Source organism: Hyaena hyaena, unplaced genomic scaffold (assembly GCF_003009895.1).
Source record: "Hyaena hyaena isolate Hyena2069 unplaced genomic scaffold, ASM300989v1 scaffold_13, whole genome shotgun sequence".
NCBI classification, from domain to species: Eukaryota; Metazoa; Chordata; class Mammalia; order Carnivora; family Hyaenidae; genus Hyaena; species Hyaena hyaena.
The window spans coordinates 287,602-311,208 of NW_024080645.1; the positions used below are offsets into that span (position 1 = coordinate 287,602).

At 41.5% G+C, this 23,607-nt stretch overlaps 1 protein-coding gene across 1 annotated transcript in view; it reads right to left on the reverse strand.

Moving 5' to 3' along the window:
- Positions 1-423: 423 nt before the first annotated feature.
- The window catches only part of LOC120220052 (NT-3 growth factor receptor), an 88,762-nt gene continuing 65,578 nt past the window's right edge, over positions 424-23,607 (reverse strand). Inside the window, exons 5-6 of the mRNA XM_039217027.1 lie at positions 4,633-4,791; positions 424-751 (exon numbers count right to left, since the gene is read on the reverse strand). Of these exons, the coding sequence (XP_039072958.1) occupies positions 566-751; positions 4,633-4,791 (345 nt within the window). The 3' untranslated portion in view covers positions 424-565. The remainder of the gene's footprint in view (positions 752-4,632; positions 4,792-23,607) is intronic.

A 23,607-nucleotide genomic window follows, 5' to 3' on the forward strand; every position in this document is an offset into this window, starting at 1 on the left:
TTGGGAGGGGGCAGGGGAGGGGAAACACATCTGTGCAGGTAATCACCTGAACAATTCGCACTCCACCCCCGCTCCTCCTGTGCCAGCATGAGGACTGTCTCTGCATCATCAAGGTCTTCGGCTCTGAAAAGAGGGAGCTGAAAAAAAAAGCACGGACCCCAGCTTCCGTCAAAGGGAGTTTCCATTTGTGTTCGTAATATTTAAGATTTTGTGAGTCGTTGTTTCAGTCTTAACGGTTTCTGGGTCAGCAGCTTCTCTCTGTATTAGAGAAGGTATCTCTCTGTGGATATAGATAGATAGATAGTTAGATATATAAATATATATATGTGTATATATATATATATATTCGCCAAACTGCCTTACAGGGTTTTTTCTTTCTTTCTTTTTTTTTTTTTTTTTGTTTTTTTTGTTTTTTCCAGTGTTGTATGTGTAGCAGGCACTTGAGTTTATATGAAGATGTTCGCTTCGGTCAGGATGGAAGAAAGGAGTGTGAGGTGGACAGGGGGAGATGTGAGGCCGGGAGACAGGAGGCAATCGAGTACGCATAAGTGACCATCAGCCACCGCTAGCCGAGGATGTCCAGGTAGATGGGGGCGGCTTTCCCCAAAGCGTGGAGGACTTTGTAGATCTCCTTGATGTTCAGCCGCTGCTGGGGTTCCCTTTGCCAGCACCCCAGCATGATGTCGTACACCTCTTTGGGGCAGACTCGAGGCCGCTCCAGCACACGACCTTGGGTGATGCACTCGATGACCTGAAAAGGTGAGAAGTAGCAGGACATTACATCCAAAGCCCCGCCTGGGCCCCGCGGCTCACACCCAGCAAGCAGCAGGTGACAACTTCACGGAGGGGCTCCAGTGTAGAGCCGGGACCCCTGCCTGCATGGCGGAAGGCTGGCTGGAGACAGCACCACATTGCTCCCCTGTCTTGTGCAGGTGGCTGGCTGGCCACACCCACTATTGCCCTTTGTGCCCCGCCCCTCAGGCCAGGTCTGCACAGATTTCCCCGCATATACTCTTCCAGGTACTTGACTCTTCCCCTCCGGTCCTCAATCTCATCTGAATGCCACGCTGCATTCACTGCTACTTGGCAGTGGGGACGGGCATCTGACCTGTCCCTCCCCTCTTATGAGCCTGGGTGACTTTGAAACCCCCTTGAAGGAGCTGTGCACCATCTGGCCCCTCCATGCCTCCCTCCCCTTAGCTCCTGCTTCCTGGAGAGCTCCCCTCCCACTCCCAGCCTCTGCACAGAGCACCTGGCTTATCTCTAAGCCACCTTGAGGGTCCCTTTCTCAACAAGCCCCCACCCCCTTCTCTTTGCCCTACCCCACATATTTGGTTTCTGTGAAAATCCTTCACACGAGGACTACTGAATGATTCACCACTGCCCAGCTGGGTGGCCAGCGCAAGTCAGTTAACCTCACAGGGTCTCGGCACCCTCATCTGGAAGATGGGGATCAAATGTCTGCCTTGACTACCTCCTGAGTGTCGTAAAATGCAAATGAAGTCAAGAGCACACATCGTAGCCAAACTGAAAGGGAGGCTCTAAGGAGTAGGAAGAAAAATAATGTTCGGCAGGACCCACCCCAGCTGGCCATGTAAGGACCACTCTTGTAATTTGAGATTCATTTCCAATTTCTCAAAGACACTTCTTTTTTTAAATGTTTATTTATTTATTTTGAGAGGGAGGGAGGGTGAGCACGAACAGGCAGGGGCAGAGACAGAGGGAGAGAGAGAATCTCAGACAGGCTCCGCACTGTAAGCAGAGAGCCTGCTGTGGGGCTTGAACACACAAATGGTGAGATCATGATGTGAGCTGGAATGAAGAGTCGGATGCCCAACCAACTGAGCCACCCAGGTGCCCCATCAAAGGCACTTCTTTGCTGACATCGAATATGTGGCTTTTCAAGATTTCATCTTCCATATGTTGGGTTGGTTTTAACTCCTCTCTAACTCGATCACTGTGAAACCCTGGGCAACTTACCCCAAACTCCAGTTTCCTTGTTCAGAGATACATTGTAATGAAAAAAATACACAGAATCACCTCCATTGAGTGCCTCCAGTATCTCTGCCCCCATTAGTCTGTGTTTAGTTGGGCAAGGGAAGTGTCTTTGTTCTCTTTTATCTCCTCATGCTGCCTTCAACACTGCCATGTTGTCTCATGTCACTCTGACCCTACGACAGCCTGTCAAACCTTCACTGTGTCACTACCTTCCTGGTCTTGCTCACCCTGGGGTTGGCGCCAGCCCATGAGACTCATTTCTGTGCCAGCCCGATAGTTCTCCAGCTACTCATATTCTCCATTCTTATCGGAGCCTTGTCTCCACACTCCATTATCTTCACCCCCATGGAAAGAGACCCAGCTCAGACTGCAGCAGCTGTTAACGCTGCAACCCAAAGTGCTCAGCAGTGTCTTCTCCAGTGTGGGGCTAGCTAGGTTGTCAACTTCCGTAAGAAACTCATGGTCAGTGGCTACCAGCACTTGGCTGCTCTGGGGATGGAGTGAGACAGGTGGCTAGGGGACAGAAAGCCCACCTTCAAGGCCACTGCCTCACGGAACTGTGTTAGAAATGAGCAGTTACATTGGGGCACCTGGGTGGTTAAGTCGGTTAAGCATCCGACTTTGGCTCAGGTCATGATCTCACAGTTCATAGGTTTGAGCCCCGCGTTGCGCTCTGTGCTGACAGCTCAGAGCAGGGAGCCTGCTTCAGATTCTGTGCCTCCCTCTCTCTCTACTCCTCCCTGACTTGCACACTCTCTCAAAAATAAATAAACATTAAGAAAAAAAAAAAGAAATGATCAGAAACACCTTCTTGGTTACTAAAAGCCAGCTTGGGTTTCCAGGGCAGATCTTTCACTGACACCAACAGTCCCTCAGTCCAGATACCTCTTTACTGGGGCCACCAAACTACATAGGGGCTCTGCTCAGGATGTGCGTGCTTGTGCACACACATGTTTGTACATGTGTATGCACCCGTGCATGTATGAGGGGGAGGCATATGTACACATGCATGTATGTGAGCACACATATACTTGTGCATGTGCATGCACATGTGCATGTATGCAGGTGTGTATGTGCATGCATGCATGTTTGCACATGTATGCAGGTGGGCATAAGCACACGTGTGTGCACATTTATGCATGTGCATGTATGCAGGTGGGCATAAGCCTGTGTGTATGTATATGTGTGCATGCTTGTGTGTATGTTTGTGTTTGCTACCAACCCCAACAGCAACAATTTTTTAAAACACTGCAACAAATGGGCTCAGATACACACCCTTTCTTTTTTTAAAGGTCATTAAAATGTCTTGTCCTACTTTGGGAAATGTGGTTAAGACTCATTTAGCTTGTGATTGATGAGATATTAGGCTCAAAGGAATGCCTTCTTTCCTGTCTTAGAAACTTACTGGTCAGGGAACAGGTGAACAGAGATGAACACAGCTTCCCAAAATAAAGATACTTCCTTGAATATTCAGAAAAGATTATAAGATTAAAAGACCCTTGTGGGGGCACCTGGGTGGCTCATAGGTTAAGCGTCCCACTTTGGCTCAGGTCATGATCTCATGGTTTTTGAGTTTGAGCCCTGTGTAGGGCTCTGTGCTGACAGCTCAGAGCCTGGAACCTGCTTTGGATTCTGTGTCTCCCTCTCTCTCTGTACCTCCCCCACTAGCGCAGTCTCACTCTCTCTCAAAAATAAATAACATTAAAGAAATAATAATAAAAAAATAATAAAAGGCCCTTATATTCATGTTTTCCTAGAAAACACAAGACTATAAAAATAATTTCATTCTCTTATAGGTCTGCTTGGTTGGGAATCTGAGCCTCTTACTGTCTACTAACTGTACTGGTCCAGACATAAGTGAGGACTCCTGTGACCATGGCCCAAACCTTCTCCATGCCACAGAAGCTTCCACCTCTGAGACTCTGGCCAGTCCTCTCCAGAACCCCAAACAGGTCCCTTCCCTTTGCCCTGAATCTCGACAGGCATCTGTGAAAAGTACTGAGTTACTACAGCTAACATGCTTAGAAACATACCTGGCAATAAATGTTAACCATGGTTCAAACCTGATTACTGACATTTTTATTATTACTATTATAAATCAAAACTATAAAGACAATATAGAATGTGTTCATTATTATTGTGTTTGCTGTTATGAGTCTTTTTATTCCTGGAACTCCACATAACGTAGCTCTATCAAGACAGTGAAATTTGCCTTCCCGACCCACCATGCTGCGCCTCCCTGGGCTGCCTAAAACCTTTGGGAATCCAGACTATTTAGGTATTTCCACAAGATGGCACAATTGAAAAACCCAGAGTTGTTTTTTGTTTTCATTTTCTGTCTTAGTGAAACACGTGTGGTGTTTAAGTGTAGCAGAATAAACAGGACAGTGACTCGCATCTCAATCGAGACATCTGATTTCATGCTCTCTTGACAATTACACCACAATTCCTACAGCTATAATTTTTTTTTCCTACTAAGAAGCTCCCCATTCTTGCTTATGCCTATATATGCCCCGCTGGCTCAAAACCCCACCTAATGTTTTGGATACTGTGTCTAAGTCGTCTAAGTCCTGGCCTGAGCTATGCCCTATCAGCCTTCACCCAAATTGAGCTCCTATCTACCCCCTTCGGTACCTCTGTGTTTGAGAGCTGGAACCATGGCTGCTTTCCGTAGGTGAAGATCTCCCACAGGATCACCCCGAAGCTCCACACATCGCTCTCCGTAGTGAACTTCCGGTACATGATGCTTTCAGGGGGCATCCAACGGATGGGAAGCATGGTGTGTCCTCCCACCTAAAAGGGGGCAAGACAGAGGGACACACAGAGTGATCAGATGGCCAGAGTCAGTCATGCCTGTCTGCACTCTTTATATGCTGATGCACTCTCCATGCTTCTTATTCTAAGATAGCCACAACTTGATGCAACTTGTTTCAGAGGCCCAGTGGGGGCACTGACATCCAAGATCTATACACTGGAGGCGGCCAGAGTAGCAACTAGAGATAACCCGTAAGGGATGGTAGGTCCCTTGGCATGGGGCTTAAAGAAAGATCACAAGATGATTCGAGGTGGGAGAGGTTTTAGAATCCGGTACTATGGTGAACCTAACCTTGAAAGGAGGTCCAGAGGGAAGTCAGCAGAGTCACTGAGGGAGGCCATCAAGCACGAGAGTATTTGCAGGCAGCAGGTGAAACTCCTTGGCCATGGTGCTCAAAGCAAAATATTATCCATGTGCATCTAATCTGAAGAACTATGACTTTACCTTCTACCTGACGATCCTGAATTTCTCATTGCAACTTAAGACTCAGTGTTTCGAGTGAAGGGGACAGGGAAGTTCCAAACGTGTGGAAGCCCACTTGCTAATAAGAAATCAGATGGACTGAAAGAGAATTTATGACAGTTCTTAGTGACACCTCAAACTACAGGAAGAAAAGTGTCTTTTAAAATCTAAGGAAGGGTGCCTGGGTGCCTCAGATGGTTAGGCATCTGATTCTTCCTTTAGGCTCAGGTCATGATCTCAGGGTTCATGAGGCTGTGCCCCCCATTGGGCTCTGCACGGACAGTGCGGAGCCTGCTTGGGATTCTCTCTCTCTCCCCTTCTCTCTGTTCCTCCCCAACTAGCATGCCACATGCACTTGCGCTCTCTCTCTCTCTAAAAAATAAATAAAGTAACATTTTAAATAGCCTAAGAAGACTCATCTGTGGGTCTACAGATTTGACAGTTAAGGACAAGAGGAAGTGACTGACATTCAGGGTACCCTTTCCTGAGCAAACATTAGGGAAATCCTCATGGACCAGCAGGCTAGATGTATTAATGTAAGTAAAAGACAATTCACAGCATGTCTTAGGACTCAGGAACTAACTGCTTCCATCATAAATAGAATATCAGAAATGGGGACTTTTGACCAATACGTAGAATTTGTTGTTAGAAAAGTGCTTGTCACTGATAGAAAGAGCTCTCTATAAATGTCTTTATGAACTATTAATCAGAAGTTCTTGTTCTTATAGTGGGACAGTTGGAGATACAATAGTAATGAACACTTAGGAGAGAATGACTTATGGGAAAATGGGCAATCCTGTGTCTAAAGAGGAAAATGATGTTTGACTTATCCACTTGAAATGTTTTAGAAGATAAATGATTATAAGGATTTGTAGGAGCTGTTTTCAACCTGGGATTTTATAACCAAGATAGCTCTGTGTCATGTGTAAAGACAAATGAGGGTGTTTCTTTCAGATGAGAAAAGGCTCAAAGTTGACCTCTCTTGGTTTTTCAGAAAATAAAGACAAGAAAATTAACTGAGGATTATTCCAGAAAAACAGGAAAAAATAAAGTCTAAACTAGACAAAGAATTGGAACATAACAAATATGGTAGAGCAAATATGTCACACAAAAAAATGCTATTTAAATCTAAATAATGGTTGGGGCGCCTGAGTGGCTCAGTTGAGCATCAGACTCTTGATTTCACCTCAGGTCATGATCCCAGGGGACATGGGATCCAGGCCTGTGTCAGGAGCCTGCTTGACATTCTCTGTCTTTCCTCTGCCCCATCCCTGCTTACGCTCTCTCTCACTTTCTGAAATTTAAAAAAAAAAAAAAATCTAAAGAATGGCTGCTAATTTGGTAGTAAAATATAATACAATGACTAATAAAGTCTTCCTGTAAAATAGAGACATAAAGTAAACAATAATACTAATCATGCTAATAGTATTACCACTGCTACTATTAACAGTACTTATCTGGAATGAATCCTCCAGATAATTTCACCCATAAGTGCATAGAAGATTAGGAAGATAAATCATTAAAAGCCTGACAAAGGCTTTGTTTTTTTGGGAGGGAAAGGCAGCATATAGACAGTCATCAGTTGTTGATTACAACGGTTTCCATTTAAATTTCCTAGCTAAAATTTTTAAGTGCCTCTTAGAAGAATGGAAATAGTACATATAGCTTCCAAACCAGTTGATAGAAAAGAGAACCAAAACTCTCTAACCAATATCAAAAAGCCTACAAGAAAGAGGCATGGGATAATGATGTGGCAAAAAATGAAAAAGAAGTTTAAATAATATCACTGTAGACACTAAATATAAATGGGTTGCACTGCCTCTTAAATAAGAGAAAAGTTATGTTAAAAAAAATCATGATGTGTGTTATTTAGAAAAGACATACATAGAAGAAAGTAACAGAAAATATTAGAAACGAAAGAACGCAAAAATACAATAAAAGGAAATAAATGAGTATATATTAAATACGTATATTTAATATATATAATATATGATTAAACATACAATATTGAATATATAAAATATTGAAAACTAAATATATGTGGGGAAAAAATTTAGAATGCCAAGAATGAAATAAAGAGAAAGTAGTGGCAATTACCATTATGGTAATTATGAACTATTAGACTCCAAGTAACATAGCAACAAAAATGTGCAAAGAGTTAAAATAGGATATAAAAAAAGAAACTGACAAAACTACCATTATAATGGAAAATCAAAACACTTCTTTCACAATTAGATCAAGAGGACAAGACAAATGAAGATGCATTTAAAAATGAACATAACGAGTATGTTAACTAAAATTTATTTATTTATTTTTTTTTTAATTTTTTTTTTTTTATGTTTTATTTATTTCTAGGAGAGAGAGAGAGAGACAGCATGAGCAGGGGAGGGTCAGAGAGAGAGGGAGTCACAGACTGAAACAGGCTCCAGGCTCTGAGCTGGCAGTCAGCACAGAGCCCGACGCGGGGCTCGAACCCACGAACCGCGAGATCACGACCTAAGCGAAAGTCGGACGCTTAACCGACTAAGCCACCCAGGCGCCCCACTAAAATTTAAATTAAAAAATGCAGATGTGTTTTAATTGATAGATATGACTATTTTGATTATCTTTCTGCCTCCCTAAAATGTTGGAACACTATTTTCAATTATCTGAAACAGTTTATAAAACCAATCACATATTATATCTCAAAAGAAATCTGAAATTCCAAGAGAAAAAACACAGTACATAAGGCACAACAGGCTTTAAAAAAATAGGGCGCCTGGATGGCTCAGTCAGTTAAGCATCCAACTCTTGATTTCAGTTCCGGTCATGATCTCAGGGTTCAGGGGCTGAAGTCCTACACTGCGCTCTGTGCTGACAGCAGGGAGCCTGCTTGGGATTCTCTGTCCCTCCCCTGCTCTGTCTTTCTCTCCCTTTCAAAAATAAAGAAATAAACATTAAAAAAGGAAACATTTTCTACACCAAATAGAAATTAACAACAAAAGACTATTTTTTTTAAAAGTTTCTCTTTTGGGCAATTAAAAATCTATTTGATAAGGGAATAACTAAAAATTAAGTGTAAAACTATTATGATAATAATTAAGTTTGTGTTCATTGAGGCCTATGAAATACAGCTAAAGTGGTTTTTAAAAATTACAGCATTTAAGCTCTTATTTTTAAAGTAGTTAAAAATATAACTATTTTAAAAATTAAAATGTGACTCCACAACAACAAAAGTAGTAAACACCTACATGGCCATTGAAAGCAAGAGAAAATAAGTAACAAGGATAAAATGAAGAATTGGTATAAGTGCAAAGTAAAACAACCACCGAAAGGGAAAAAAATGCAAAAAGGATACTATACCTATACAGCTAATTGCTAGTTCATTCAAAGTAATATAAACCTTTGGCAAGGTTAATATGAGATATAGAGAAGACAAATGTAAAATGTTACAAATATTACAACAAGAAATTTGGAAATATAGATGCCATAATTGATTTATTAAAAAAGGTTAATGAAAAAAAGAGTAGAAAATTCAAACATAAAAACAATTACAATTATAGTAAAAATTCTATACATTTTTAATGTACTTTTTTAAAGTACAAGGTCTAAATGGTTTTTTGGGGGTAAGTTCTCCTAAAATTTTTTAACCTATTTATACTTTTCCAAAGCAAAAATATAAAATAAAAAATGAAACTTGCCCAGTTCACTTTCTGTAACTTGAATATTTCTGATGATAAAAATCAATCAGTCAAATGTAGCATATAGCTTTAAATATATGAATACCGATATAGATATTTTATCTATATATATGTAAAGTTATCTGTTATAAATACAGTCCCCAAATATGAATAATATTATAGTGAATCAGCAAGATATTACAAGAATTCCATATTATAACTCAATAAAGTTTACAATAGAAATGCAAGGATGCCTCAGCCTTAAGAAGTCTACTGTTTAATTCACTAAAGTAAAAGATAAAAGAAAATCCATCATTTCAAAAGATGCCAAAAATTTCCACCACGTTTTCCTGATTAAATGTCCAAATTCATTAGTGATAGAAGGTAACTTACTTCCTTTATTTAACTTACTAAATATTATATGTGCTAATAAAACTTTGGAAGCATAGAAAGTATCTTCTGTCACTAATTTTATGCAATACAGCTGGTCCTAGCCAATGCAATAGAGCAAGATTAAAAAAAGGTAGAAACATTGATGAGTTAAAGCTGTCAAAGCATGCATCTGGTAAGACTATTCAAGGCATTTAACTAAAAAACAATTAGAATCATTATATGATTTAGTAAGCTATTCAGATATAAAATGAACCTACCAAAACCAAACTATCCTCATATACCAGTAGTAGCAAATTCAATAGAAAATAAGATTGTTTAATAACACAATAAAAGTCTAATTTCTAGGCATAAACCTTAGCAGAAAATATACAAGGCCTAGTTAAAGAAAATGATTGAAAAACATAAAAGAAGATCTGAAACGTGGAAAGATATATCATTTCCTTGAATAGGAAGACTCAATATCATAAATCTCTCATTCCTCCCTAAAATTAATCTGCAAATTCAACACAATCCAAATGAAAACCCCAATGGAATGATGTATGGAAATTGACAGGATGATACCAAAATTTGTCTAGAGGAATAAATACTTGATAAAAGCTAAAATACACTTGAAATAGAACAAGGGAGATTTACTCTATTGGGTTGCAAAACATATTACCAAACTACAGGAATGAACACACTGTGTTATTAGCATAGGAATAGACAAATTTCATTGATAGATGGAACAAAATAGGGTCCAGAAGCAGACCCATGCATATTGGAATTTAATATATGAAATGATGGGTTAGTAATCAAAGTGTTGGGACAATGAACTGTTCATTTGAAAAGTACACTTAGATACCTACCTCACACCATATACAAAAATCATTCCCAGATGGATTAAAGAGCTAAACATAAAAACAAAACAATAATAATATTAGAAGAAAACTTAGAAAAGTATCTGTATAACTCAGGAGAAGAAGGCCTTCCTGAATATGACACATGTTCAAGAAGCCATAAAGGATAAGATTCAGTGATACAACTTGTAAAAACCAAACACTTTTTTGCATGGCAAAATACAAAATAAGCATAGCTAAAAAGACAAATGACAGAGAAAATATTTGCAGTATATGTAACAAAGGATTAAAATTCATATATTATAAAATGTTCCTTTAAGTTAGTTTTAAAAAAACAACCTGACCAAAAAAAAAAAAAAGAGGAAAGGATTAAAAGCAGATGATCCACAAAAGGGCTACAAATGAGCACAAACATATGAAGAGATGTCAGTTAAAACCACAAAGAGACACATTTTTGAATGTCATACAGGAAAAATTGAAAAGATTGATACTGTCTAGTGCTTGAAAAGGTACAAGGATAGATTTATTCTCAAGTGTCGCTGCTAAGACCAGTACAGCCTTTTCCGCGGGCATCTTGGCAGAATCTGTCCACATTAAAGATTTTGAATGCCTTTTAAGGCAGTAATTTCACTTCAAGGAGCCTTAGAAAAATACTTACTCCTATAAGCAAAAACTATTGGTTGAAGGGGATTTTTATTTCACTGTTTTTAAGGGTTTTTAACTGTTTCACTGTTTTTCACTGTTTCATTGGTTTTAATTTGCCCATCATTATCCATGTATATGTAGTGGTTAAAAGGAATACAGCAGAGTAGGTGTGGTGATATGTAAATAAGTCTAGGATACATTAAAGGAAAACATAAGACATTAAAAATACATATATTAGCATTCTTATGTAAAAATGTATCATATATAAGCAAGTATATTAAAAGGGAATAATGCACAAGTCTGTAAGTGCCTAGAAAAAGATTCAGAAATATAGTCTGGAGAAGGAAGTGAGAGGGAGCACTGACCGAAGAGAAATCCCACTTTTCCACTATATGTATTTCTAGGTTGTTTGTAATTTTATCGTGATCATGTATCATATTTGAAATGTTTAAAAATAATAAAAGGAAAAACTAAACACCTGAATAAAGGAAAACCAGCAGACCTAATTTTCATAAGTTCTGATTCAAAAGGTGATTTTTAAAAAATGTTTTTTAACGTTTATCCATTTTTGAGAGACAGAGAGACAGAGTGTGAGCAGGGGATGGGCAGAGACAGAAAATACAGAATCCGAAGCAGACTCCAGGCTCTGAGCTGTCAGCACAAGGGGTGTTCCAGACTGAAATCTCCCAATTTACAAAGGGAGGAATTCAAGTGTGCTGATGTAAACTCTGAGGACCTTAAGTGTTTGGGAATAAAAGTATCAGAAGAGCATTAATGGGCTGCAGGGACTTCACAAAGAAAAATTGTATCAAGATTTTTACCACCAATGTGGGTGAAAATTATAAGGCATTCCCCTGGAGTGAACTAAAATATTTCCAGAAGCCACTAACATCACAAAAAGAGCAATAAATTGGAAGTCAGAAGCCCCGGGCTGTGATGTGACCTGAGCCAAGTGCTCAAATTCTGTGTTTCAGGGTCCTCATCTTCAACACAGGAATGAAGCAATGCCCCTGCCTCCAGTGAGATGATGTATGTAAAAACCCACTGGGTATCATCAAATCCAAAAGTACACACATAAAGTGCAATGACTATTCGCTGTGTGTGTCCTTACATGCTTGAGAACAGCATAACAAACCCAATTTCCTCGTTTCCATATTCCCTATAAAGATCCCTGCCAACACCAATTTTCCTCCAGGGCTATCTACATCCTTCTCCCACATTGGAGAAATCTAGTCTGGGAAAGGTAGTAGTTAAATCCTTTGCTGATGGGAAAAAAAAAAAAAAAAAATATATATATATATATATATATATATTGACAGGGGTGCCTAAGTGGCTCAGTCACTGTGACTTTTGGTTTCAGCTCAGGTCATGATCTCACAGTTTCACGAGTTCGAGCTCCACCTAGCGCTCTACCCTGGCAGCATAGAGCCTGCTTGGGAGTTTCTCTCTCCCTCTCTCTCTGCCCTTCCCCCACTCATACTGTCTCTGTGTCTCTAAAAATAAATACATAAACTTTAAAAAAAATTGACAAATATTCCCATGGTAAAACCTATCCAGACAAGTGATAGGCTGCACACATCCCTCATTGAATCCTCTCTCCCTTCCTATATGATAGAATTCCCTATTCCTCCCTTTTCTAAGATGAAGATAATATAACTTGCCTAGGCACTGGCTGAGAAATACTAGCTAATAATCCAAACTCTCAGATCAGATACATTAGAGATCTGAAGGTTGAGCTTTGAGACAAGAAACATACAGGAATAAGGCAAAGATTCCAAGAAAGGATTCTAGAAAGAAAATAAGCACTTAGAGATCTTTGGATTATACTACCTTAGAGGACACGGTCCACCACCTATATTATCACGGATTCCCATGTTGTCAGCCTGATCATCTGTAATGTCATCTTTCACCCGGGGACACCAGCAGGTACTGATGATTACTGCTCGGACCCGTTATTTCATTAGGGACTACAAAAGGGTGGAGTTCTAATTCTAGCATTCCCTCTGTGTATATTAGCTGGACCTCTTCTATAAATAAAAAGTTTCCTCATTAACTATTTCGTTAGACTGATACCAGTTCATTTAGGAAATGTTCAGTTCCCTCCTTTTATTTATTGGTGCTCAGAATAATTCATTCCCTAGCATCTTCGAAAGGTGATCAACAGGGGGTTTGGTTTGGCTTAGTTTGTTTCTGAGAAGCATTAAATTTGACTCCTGTTGGGGTGGGTGGGGTGGGTATGTGGGTGTGAGTGTGTTTCAATTTATTCTAATTGCCCTTCTTGATGCTTACTGTTCGTCTTTGGCCAGTGGCAGCCTCTGAAAGTTGATGCCTCTCAAAAACCGCCAGTAGTATTTGATAGCACTCTTGCTTCTGACATTAAATAATACTGTAGGCTCGGCCACCTGGGTGGCTCAGTCATTGAGTCTCTGACTTCGGTTCAGGTCATGATCTCTTGGTTCCTGAGTCTGAGCCCCATGTTGGACTCTGCACTGAGAGCTCAGAGCCTGGAGCCTGCTTCGGATTCTGTGTCTCCCTCTCTCTCTGCCCTTCCCCTGCTCAGGCTCTGTCTCTCGCTCTCTCTCAAAAATAAGTCAACATTTAAAAAGATTTTTTTAATATTGTAGGCTCATATTGTACATTTGTTGCCCAGCCATAGAATCTGCCATTTCGCCAAAGAGCCTTCTGGCAGACAATGGAATTTAGAGGCTACACTCTGGAAGCCAGGAGTGCTCATTGCTATTGGGTTGGTCGTTATTTCTAGGTGTCTGTAATGGAAGTCGCTAGAAAAAATGTCTCTATTAAAAGAAAATGCATCATGAGTTTGTATTGATTTTTCCAACTCAAATTTAGGATTACAGAGTGTTTACTTAACCTCGTAGATTTTATATTTTTTCTTATGCTGAAAATCTTGATTCCTTCTTCAGTAATATTATTTATTTGCTCTATCCTAATATATGCTCATATATAAAATACATGTAATATACTTCATGCACAGTTAGGTTTATTTGTTTCATTTTGCTTTATATTTTTGAGAATGCCTTAATTCTTAAAATTTAAATATTTATAATGATGGTTTCAAAGTCAAAACCAATAAACAAGGTGCATGAAATTTGAGTCTAATACCATCCCTAGTCTCTCTCCCCATTCTAATCTCCTCTTTTCCTATAGGTAACCACATCTTGTTTGCTTAATTTAGTTTATTCTTCTTTGTTTTTAACATAAGAAAAAGATTATATTCATGTTCCTCACTCTTTTAGATAAAAAGTAACATTGCATATCTATTGTGTACGTTGCTTTTCTTTCTTTCTTTCTTTCTTTTTTTTTTTTTTTAGGATTTCCTTGTTCCTTTTATAGCTATATAGGATTCCTCCTAAGCACGACCATACTGCAGTCAGCCCCCTGTAGATAGGACTCGGCCGTTTCCACCTTTTTGTTATTGTCAATAGGGAAGTGTACATTTTACATATATCTCCGGTGACTCTTCCCTCCCCTAAAGAATAACAGTCTAGAATTCCCATTCAGTGTAACAGGTGTTTCAATCCAGGATCCACATCACTTTGGAGACAAGTAGAGCTTTTCCAGTGGGTACCCAGGCAAGGGTTTTGCAGATCCTAAACTCCCCTATGGATTTTTTCTAACACTGATTGAGAAGTCTCTGTGGCTCAGCAATCCCGTTTCCCAATTGTGCACGCACACAGGCACATATGCACACATGCACACACCTGCCACTCTCCAAAGGAAACACCAGTCTCTCACTCATTCTAAATCTTAGGGGAGAAAACCTACAGAGTACAAACAAATAAACTCTATGAAATATTGGTACAGGTGCTGAAAATGAATGTCTCTAGTGGCTGGAAAATAAATCCTTTTGCACATCGAGTAGTTTCCAATTCTTTTCAAAGAATTGAAGGGGGACAGACCTAAAAGAATTATCAGCTAAGAGGAGATTTAAAAAAAATTTTGATACGTGATCAATGAGATTTTAGGCAAATAGCCAGATAATGGTTCAAAGAATTAAGTCACGATACAATAACAAAACTTCTTCCTTTTTCTCTATTTGTTTAGTGTAAATAACATTTCTCAGTTCTTATATTTACATAAATAAAAAACAGAAATAGAACTGATCCTGAATCTTCCTTACTTTGGCAATAAATAATATGCATTACGGACTACTGGAAAAATATGAGAGATGCATTTCCAAGAATATTATACTTCTTATCTTTCACATTCATCAAAGCTGTGATACATGTACATTATTTTGATCTGCTGCCTACTTCTGTGTATCGCTAATAATTGTAATGATAACTCAATCCAAAAACTCTTAATATCTAGAAACTAATGGTTCTTGGACATTAAAAATTAAATTTAAATCTTCGTACATATTTTTGTCACACTAAATTATGACAGAGTGGCCAATAAAAAGCTTTCATGCATAAAAATATAATACATAAGGATAAAATCTGGTAGGGTAACTGGAATGAAAACATAAATGCAGGAAGAAAAAGGAACCATGTAAAACTGTTTATGGACTTGTTCATGTGTTTAATAGATAACGTATCAAATTGCTCTGGTATTTAAAGTTCATTAGATGCATTACAGGAGTGGTGTATTTTTTTAATGTCAATATTTACAATATTCTGGAAATGGCATCATTTGCAATTTGAAGATTTTATATGGCAACTTAAAATGCACAGGGGGAGTGCATAGGTGACTTTTCAAAATTCTTTTAGGGGCATCAGATTGGAAAACCTCAGGTCTAGAGACTGAGCCCCTAGGGGTGTGAAGTTTGAAGTCTTGTCTCTGATTCAATTTGATCTTTCCTCAAGGTGCTATCCCACCCATCTTGGTCAGCAGTATAAGGGGAAGGAATGCAAAAGTGCTTAGCAAGAGCAGCAGGGGTGCTGCCTAAAACCCCAAGCCCCACTTCTTTAAATCCTTGGCCCTCACTCCCTACCCTGCCCTGGGGCAGAGGGAGGCTCTCAGGCTCCAGATCTCCTGAGGGCAGGATGCACTCCACCCCCCCCCCCCCCCCCCCCCCCCCCCAGTTCTTTCTGGAGGTCTCTTGCCATCCACCTCCCCACAGCCACTTCTCCTCTCCCTTGTTCCAGAACAAGGCACTGTCTTGCTCTTTTCCACAGAGAGACACCCACTCTCCTACGGTCAGAGGGATCCCACTGCTCCAGGCTAAAGAGGAACTCTGCTGAGCTCTAGAAGGTCCTCAGGTCTCCACATCTAAATACAAAGAAAAGGAGGCCACCGGTGGGTTGCAAAAACCACACAGAAGCCCGCTTGTCTCCTAGAAGTTCAAAACGTCTATGCTCACACAACTCTGACAAACTATAAAGGAGACAAAGTGACCCATATATTCCAGATAAAGAAACCACGACCCAGCAAAGGTGAACAAACACAGATTCACCGGGCACGATATTTCTGGAACGAATGGAAGGATTCAAGCTTCCTCCATAATCACTAATCTGAATGGGCAAGTCAAAATCTGTCAAAGTCAATCTGAAGCCCAGTGGCTTTCTGAACACCTGTAAAACGTCGCAGTGCACGTTAGTGGTAAAGTAGCTTCATCATAAAGATGGCTATTTACCATAGGTGTCATTATTTTTTAACTTAGGCAATTTTACTTTTCGTGATTGCATGTCTCAGCACATAAAAGAATCTCCATGTGATGAAGCAAAACCAAAGGGTTAGCATATGTATTCTCCATCCATTGGAAATTCTCCTAGTTTCCTGTCTGCCCCAGTGGCTCTGCCTCTTACCCTGTGTTCTGTGTGTCCGAAGGAAGGATCACCCAAGGCTGGCAGTCACCTTGAACATGCCCCCAGCAGCCACAATTACAATCTTCGGAATCATTGCTACTCTTCTTCCAGAGGGCCTGGGGTTTTCACACATGTAGGCTGCACACCAGTATTAGCTACATCTAGCATACATACACATACAGCCACATACATACCCATACAAGTACACGAACATATGTGTGTGCCAATACACACGCAGGTGGGTACAGTCATAGATACAAACACAGGCCTCTTGGCCATACCCCGATCACACAAAGCTGGTGAAATCTCCTTTAGATGCCTCCTGAAATAAATGGCCTAAATGTAAAAGGAAAGGCCCAAAGTCCTCTTCAAATGTATCCTGTCTCCCAGACAGCAAAAATAAGTGGTTTCACTCTAAGTCAGTTGATGAACTCTGCTGATAGCTTCAAAACTTCAAAATTGCACAACTGCCTTTTCACAGATTAACCCTTCCCACTGCCTGCTTCCCCCATCCCTCAACAGCTGGGCTTTCTTAATAGGTCCCTCCCCACAGATGTGGTAGGGCCACCAAAGCCTTAGAAATGTCAGTCTGCCCTTCCAGAATGTCCCCCATTCTGCCCACCCTCCTCCTGTCCCTGATCCCCCCTCCCTTTATTTTCCCCACATGGGTATTCTGAATCACAGATGCTATGTTTTCAGCCAGCTTTTCACCCCTCTGCCCAGCCCCATCCGTACATTCCCCAATCATGCCACTTTGCTGTGAAAGCCTGTATTCCTTCTAGAATGCTCTCTGGGGGACCAGCCCTACCCTGTCACTCCATCTACTCCATCTCCTCGAATCCAACATTCATCAGAATCCATCACTCCAAAGGAGAGATTCAATGCTAAGGCTGTAGCTGGGGCACATACAATGCTGGGAAAGGGCTTGGAAATTACCTAGCCTGCCTCCAAGGCATGAAAACCTTGGCTGGAAGAGAGGTAGTGACTTGCCCAAGGTCACTAAAGACAGTAAATGAAATGAAGTCCCATAGAGTGGTGTTCTTGTTTTCAAGGTAAACATATTCCTGGAGAAAAGCATATATTCATGAAGGTATGCAAATCAAAAATATACGGCTATGAAGTTTACATTTCAGTTCTGTAGCTTCCTTCTTTCCATCCTTATGTGCTTAGACTTTGGGTCACCTAGTAGAACTCTGTTTCCCCAGTGGCGTGGGCAACGCCTTAGGGATGTATTCGTTTGAATATTCATCTGATTTAAATCTACAGTGTGTGTGCGCTCTGTCACAAATGCACGTCTGTCCGTGGCTTCACCCCAGTTGTGGCTACTCCATGGTGAAACATTTACATAAGAGATTGAGAACTTCTACAGTGACGTCAGACTTCGGGCTTCATGTAGCAGAATTGTTTGCCTTCTTTTTGCCTCCCCTCCTCTTCCCGATACAGTGGAGCCTGCTATTAACTCGCTTCCTATAGACACAAACTGAAGACCTCAGCCCTGGGTCTAGGAGGTAGTTGGAATTCTCTGGAGGGAAGGTGCAGAGAAAACTCACAAAGACATCATTATAGCACGGCTCCCTCTGAGCAGGGCTTTGTGACAGTTTATGCAAAAAGCATCCATTTAGCAGAATCTCAGTGGAATGGCTGTTTCAGACTGAGCTTCTAGCCCCAGGATTAGGAAAAACCCTCAGAGTCTTCCAAAAATACAAGGAGTTTAAGAGCCAAGCTGTTTAGCAGTGTGAGCCTAGAGGATAAATAGGCCCATTGTGATTCTCCCCAACTCTCTTACCTAGAGTTGCATCTGCCAGAAGCAAGTTCTCAGATGGAGGCCCCAGGAACACATACCTTCTATAACTTCCCCCTTTGTTTCCCTCTTTCCAAATTCTGTCTAAATGCTGGCGCTCATTCAGAGACCTCACTGTCCTTTACTGCCCCCAAGCAATATAGTTTTTTATTGAGCAGACAGTGCAAGTCCAAAGATGTAGGTTGAAAAATAACTTGGCCCTTATTTTCTTTTACAGATGCCTAGACGGGGAGCCTCCTGGCTGCACTCAAATCTTCCAGTGGAAACAAACCACAGAGACGTTGTGAAAAGAGCTCGATTCACAGAACAAAGCTGGAGGTCTCACTTCAGCTCAGATCCGTGGGTCACACTGGATCTAGACTGACCCATGCAAACCCCAAGGGCGTGGTACACGTTAACAGGTGAAGGAAAATAGGAGACTAAAGCCTTCTTGTGATAAATCTAGATTTTTAATTTACCCTGTTCAGCTCAGGCTGCACTACCAAGGTTTTGATTTAGATTCAGATTTATTTTGCAAACATAAAATCTCTTTCAGATAAGATTGGCTTTGCTCAATATTTAATGCTCAAAGAAATCTAAAAAAATATGATAACTGATACTGAAATATGTGTGTAGGATAAGGAAACAGATGATCCGAAGGGACAAATCCATAACTTAGCCAATGCTTTCTACTAGCTAAGAAACCTTGGGGAACTTATTTAACTTCTGGAAGCCTCACCTTTCTTAAGTGTAAAATAATAAACTACACAGAACACGTACAGAAATTAAATGAGTTATTAAAGGAAACAAGCATGCAGTTTCTCCATACACATGCACACACGTGTTACTTTTAACCTATACCTTCCTTGAAAGGCATGAATTTCTCAGGGCTTATGGTTATTGTATAGCACTTCCGGTTTTTCCAGAAACTTGGACCTTCAGCCCAGGGACCCTTACAACAATGAGGCACCACTCTTGAATTGTGGATAAGGAAACCAGCTCAGGAATGGAATGTCAGCCAGTCCATGAGAGGTTAGTCCTTCTCATTATGGGTTTTGTGGGTTCTAGACAATTCCACCTACAAGTGCTGGGAACACATTTCCAGGATCAGGGTGGCTGCCAACCTAGATCCATGGACTGTTTGGCTGTTCACAAAAGCAGGGTTTAGACACCTAGGAAGAGCAGCTAATGCTAGTCTCGGAGCAGACAAGACTGGGCTGATTAGAATATTCTGTGGACTGAGCTCAAGGACTGTATTTCTCCTACATATGATGCCTCATGGCAGGAAAAATAAGATGATTTGAAATTAAAAAAGCGAAGAATGAGACAGGATCTTTTTGCTCAAAAGGCAAACTGTCTCCTCCAGCCATCTTCTCAGCAACATTAGTGACAATAAAATACTTCCCATTGACTGAATACCCAGCAGCCTTAAGATGATAGCACTGAATTCTTTGATCATGGTTCTAGTTTTATTACATCGTCTTCTGATCCTGAGCCTTTCCTCCGAGCGCGATGGTGAACACAGCTGACGTGCACCAATGGCACTGTGAGAGAAAGACCTTCTCGAATAAGTGACAAAATATTCTCCCGTGCTAGCCAGTGAGGTCTCATCTCTAAATAAGCTCAGGCTGGGTGCCCTCCTCTGGATGAGAAGCTGGGCTGGTTGACTTTCTTCACTGAAAACTTTTTGTTTCTAACTCCAAGATTCCGACAGCCTGGCACACTCGACCTGCCACCTGGAAAGTCTGCTCTGTAGACGGGATGCTTAGATCATGGGTGAACCTTCTGCACAGCCACTTCTGGGGCCCCAGTCAGCTGCCCTTGGAGCAGTCAGCTTGAAACAGCCTCCATTCGCTGCTCTTGATCTGCATTTACCTCTGAGAGAATTTGTGTGGACTAATTAGAGACCGTCTATAAAGCCTAGTTAGCAGTATAAAACAACCCTTGACAGTGTTAACATCTAGCATTACTGACATCTGTCACCATTAGGAGCCGCTTCTTAACTGTGTCTAAAAAACGTTTTGCCAGCTGTGGCCTCCCCGTATCCCCCATGTGATAACTCCTGCTGTATGAGCTGGTCTCTGTATCTCTCATCTCTCTGTGCCGCAGGTGGGACGAGGTAGGTGGCTGTGCCTGGGCCAGTCGAGAGGCAAACCAAGGCAAGGCCTGAAACCCCTGGCAAAACACACCTAGCACACTCTATTCAATGCAAGGGCAAGATATCCCATTAGAAGAGGCGATACGTGGAGAAACAGGTGCCCATGGTAGGAAGAGAAGGCAGTGGGTCCCCACGCAGATCCTATAGTAGAGGCAGGGTAACATCGTGATACACAGGCAAACACACAGCCACAAATTCACAGCCATGTCACTGCAGGACATCAGTTAACCTCTCTGAGCCTCAGTTTCACCATCTCTTGAACGTCTGCCACTTACTTACCTCCATGTGGATTAAATAGACGGTACACTTCATGTAAAGTGTTTAGCATCATACCCAGGATGCAGCAAGCTTCAATACATGTTAGCAAGGAAACAGCACCAATAATTGGTGTGACAGTGCTCGAGCACTGGTCTCCTATAAATATTCTCAAGAAGCCTTCCCTACAAGGGAATGGGTTGTGCATTTCTGTGTGTGCAGGTAGATGGGGGTATCTGGTGGCAGGAAACCTTTAGGCTGGAGGAGGAAGTAAATTCCAAGTGTCCTTCGCTATAGCTCTTTCAACGTAGGCTTACCCCGAGGAAAGAGAAGTCTCTTCTGGTTTTGTGCAGTGATAATGACAAACCAGACCCTTGCCCCCTTCTTCTCCCTCCCTCCACCTGCCCTGCGCCCTTAATGAAGCATCCACTGTCTCCCAGTCACAGTGCTCAGTGCAGGTTGAACGGATCAGCCAGAAAGGCATGGCTACAGCTAGAGGTAAAATCTGCGACTTCCAAACCACTCCAAATTAATCATTTTAGCTGGAGGGAGACTCGGGCCTTTGGGCCTCCCTTTCGTTTTATTAACTGCCAACTGAAAATGCCAGACGTAGCTGGGGAAGAAGCTTAAAATGGGGGACAGGGAACACTTTGCATATTTTAATTACTTCCGTAAACAATACATATCACCACAAAAACCTACCATCCGATGGCTACATCCCCAGGCAAAGGAAAGCTGGAAGAGTACCATGGGACAGGACATTTAAAAAAAAAAAAAATATATATATATATATACATACATACATACATATATATATATACATACATACATACATATATATATATGCCACTCCTTCCACTAGAGGCTGCCTTATCCAGCTTCTCTGAGCTGAAGCCAAGCTTCTTGTCCACCCACTAACTAGTTGTTGGGGCAGTTTTCTAATGAAGGCAAGGAGAAGCAAGCACTTAATGGCCAAAGCTTTCTGGAGAATAGCCTGCACCTCTACACCCAGTGGAAAGTGGGATTCTTATTTGAGTCATGAAATAAGACCTTTTAATTCTAAAGGAAGTTCACTTGGTGCCCAAGAGGACCAGGCTCACAGATCACTTGCTGGATCTCTGGCGAGACCACAAATGTGGAAGAGTGGGTAAACTCCCCCACCTTTGCTTAAAGGGTGGGGGGGGGGGGTTCAACTTAGAAAAATGACGGAATGATGTTCTCGGGGCAGCCTGCAGATGAATAATAACAGCACAGGAAGCCCCTGTGAGCTGCAAAGTGGTTAATGAACATAAGTTAGTACCACTACTATTTTTGTGCATCATGCGTTCCTAGTTAGCTCTTCCCCTGAGAAATTCTAGGAAAGGGGTCTTAATTCACCCAGCCACAAAACCTGTATAGTGACTAGAGATGCATCGAGCATCCTAGAAGGGATGCAGCTGGAAGTGAGATCTGACACCAAGGGAAGCCGTGGAATAGAGTGGAAAGAGCAGTGGATTGAGACCCAGGCTGACTGGGGTCTTGCCCCAGTACTACCAGTGTGCTTCTGTGCTTTGGCACCTTCTTCTTCCTTCTTCTTGCATGTTCACATCTGTAATAATCACATAGCTGGGTCAGAGGGTTGCTGAGATTCTTCTCCACTCAAAATCTGCATGAGCTTGTCCAAAGCAACATTTTCCTATCTGAATCAATATACCAAGAGCACTGAACAAAAGCTCATCTCAACATTGGCAGCCTGACTTTCCAGAGTGGCATGTGTATGCATGGGCGTGTGTCCGTGTGTGTGTGTGTGTGTGTGTGCGTGCATGTGTGTGTGTGTGTGTGTGTTGCAGGCAGGCCAACAAGAGCAACAGGTCAGAACTTAGAAGCTCCAGAGCCCTGCCTTAGGTTTACATCATACCACCTGGCTCATCCCTGGGCCCCTGTATCTCATTTATAAAATTGGTAGGGTGAGGAAAAGGGCTGGGCTAGTTGGCCTTTAGGTATCATCTAGTTCCAAAGTACTAATGTTTGGTGAAGTGGAGACTGGATAACCTCTGGATGCCCCTCCCAGTGCTGTGCGATTAGGGCTCTGAGGCTCACAAGCTTCACACAGCCCGCTACTCTACAACTGAGTCCCCGGGTGCCTCTTTGCAGCAAAGGGTGTGAGCCAAGGGTAGTCTCAGATGAAAGGTATGGAGGAGCTGTCCCTCCACACAGCATCTGGCATCCCAGGCCATAACCTGAGGCATGCAGCTGTGAGCTGCTCCTTTTCTCCCTTTAAAAACAAGCCCTACCTCTTGGCTTCTCCTTCAAGGTCAAAAGGTGAGGGAAGGCTGCTCTGAAGATGAACCCAGGAGAAAGTCTTAAATGCTGAGCCAGTAATCACAGTTGGGTGGTTTTTTCAAAGGCATTCTTACTCTATTATACACATTCATGTCTCCAAAAGCATAAACGGAAGATTAGAGCAAGTGGGCTTCTTGTTTTCAGGCTAATGAAACTGGGTAAAGAATCTTCCTCAGGGTCACCTGACGGGTCCCTGAAAGGTGGAGCTAGGCGAAATATGGAGTAGGTAGTCCCGCCAGTTGAGCTTTCATCTTGATTCATCATAACAGACAGAAAGAGATGCTTTCAATATTTCAATGTTGGGGCCGGTAGTGGAAGGCTTGTCCCAGGAACAACTTGTTGTGTGCCTAAACTATGCCAGAATCTGCACTGAATGAATTAAAATGCACTACTCATTTAGTCCTACCAATGTGCCTTGGCTCTAGAAATTATTATGATCCACAGAACTGCACAGATGAAAGAAGAAAGGACGGGAAGGAAGAAGGGGTTAAGCAAGTTATTTGAGTTCAAAAGGCC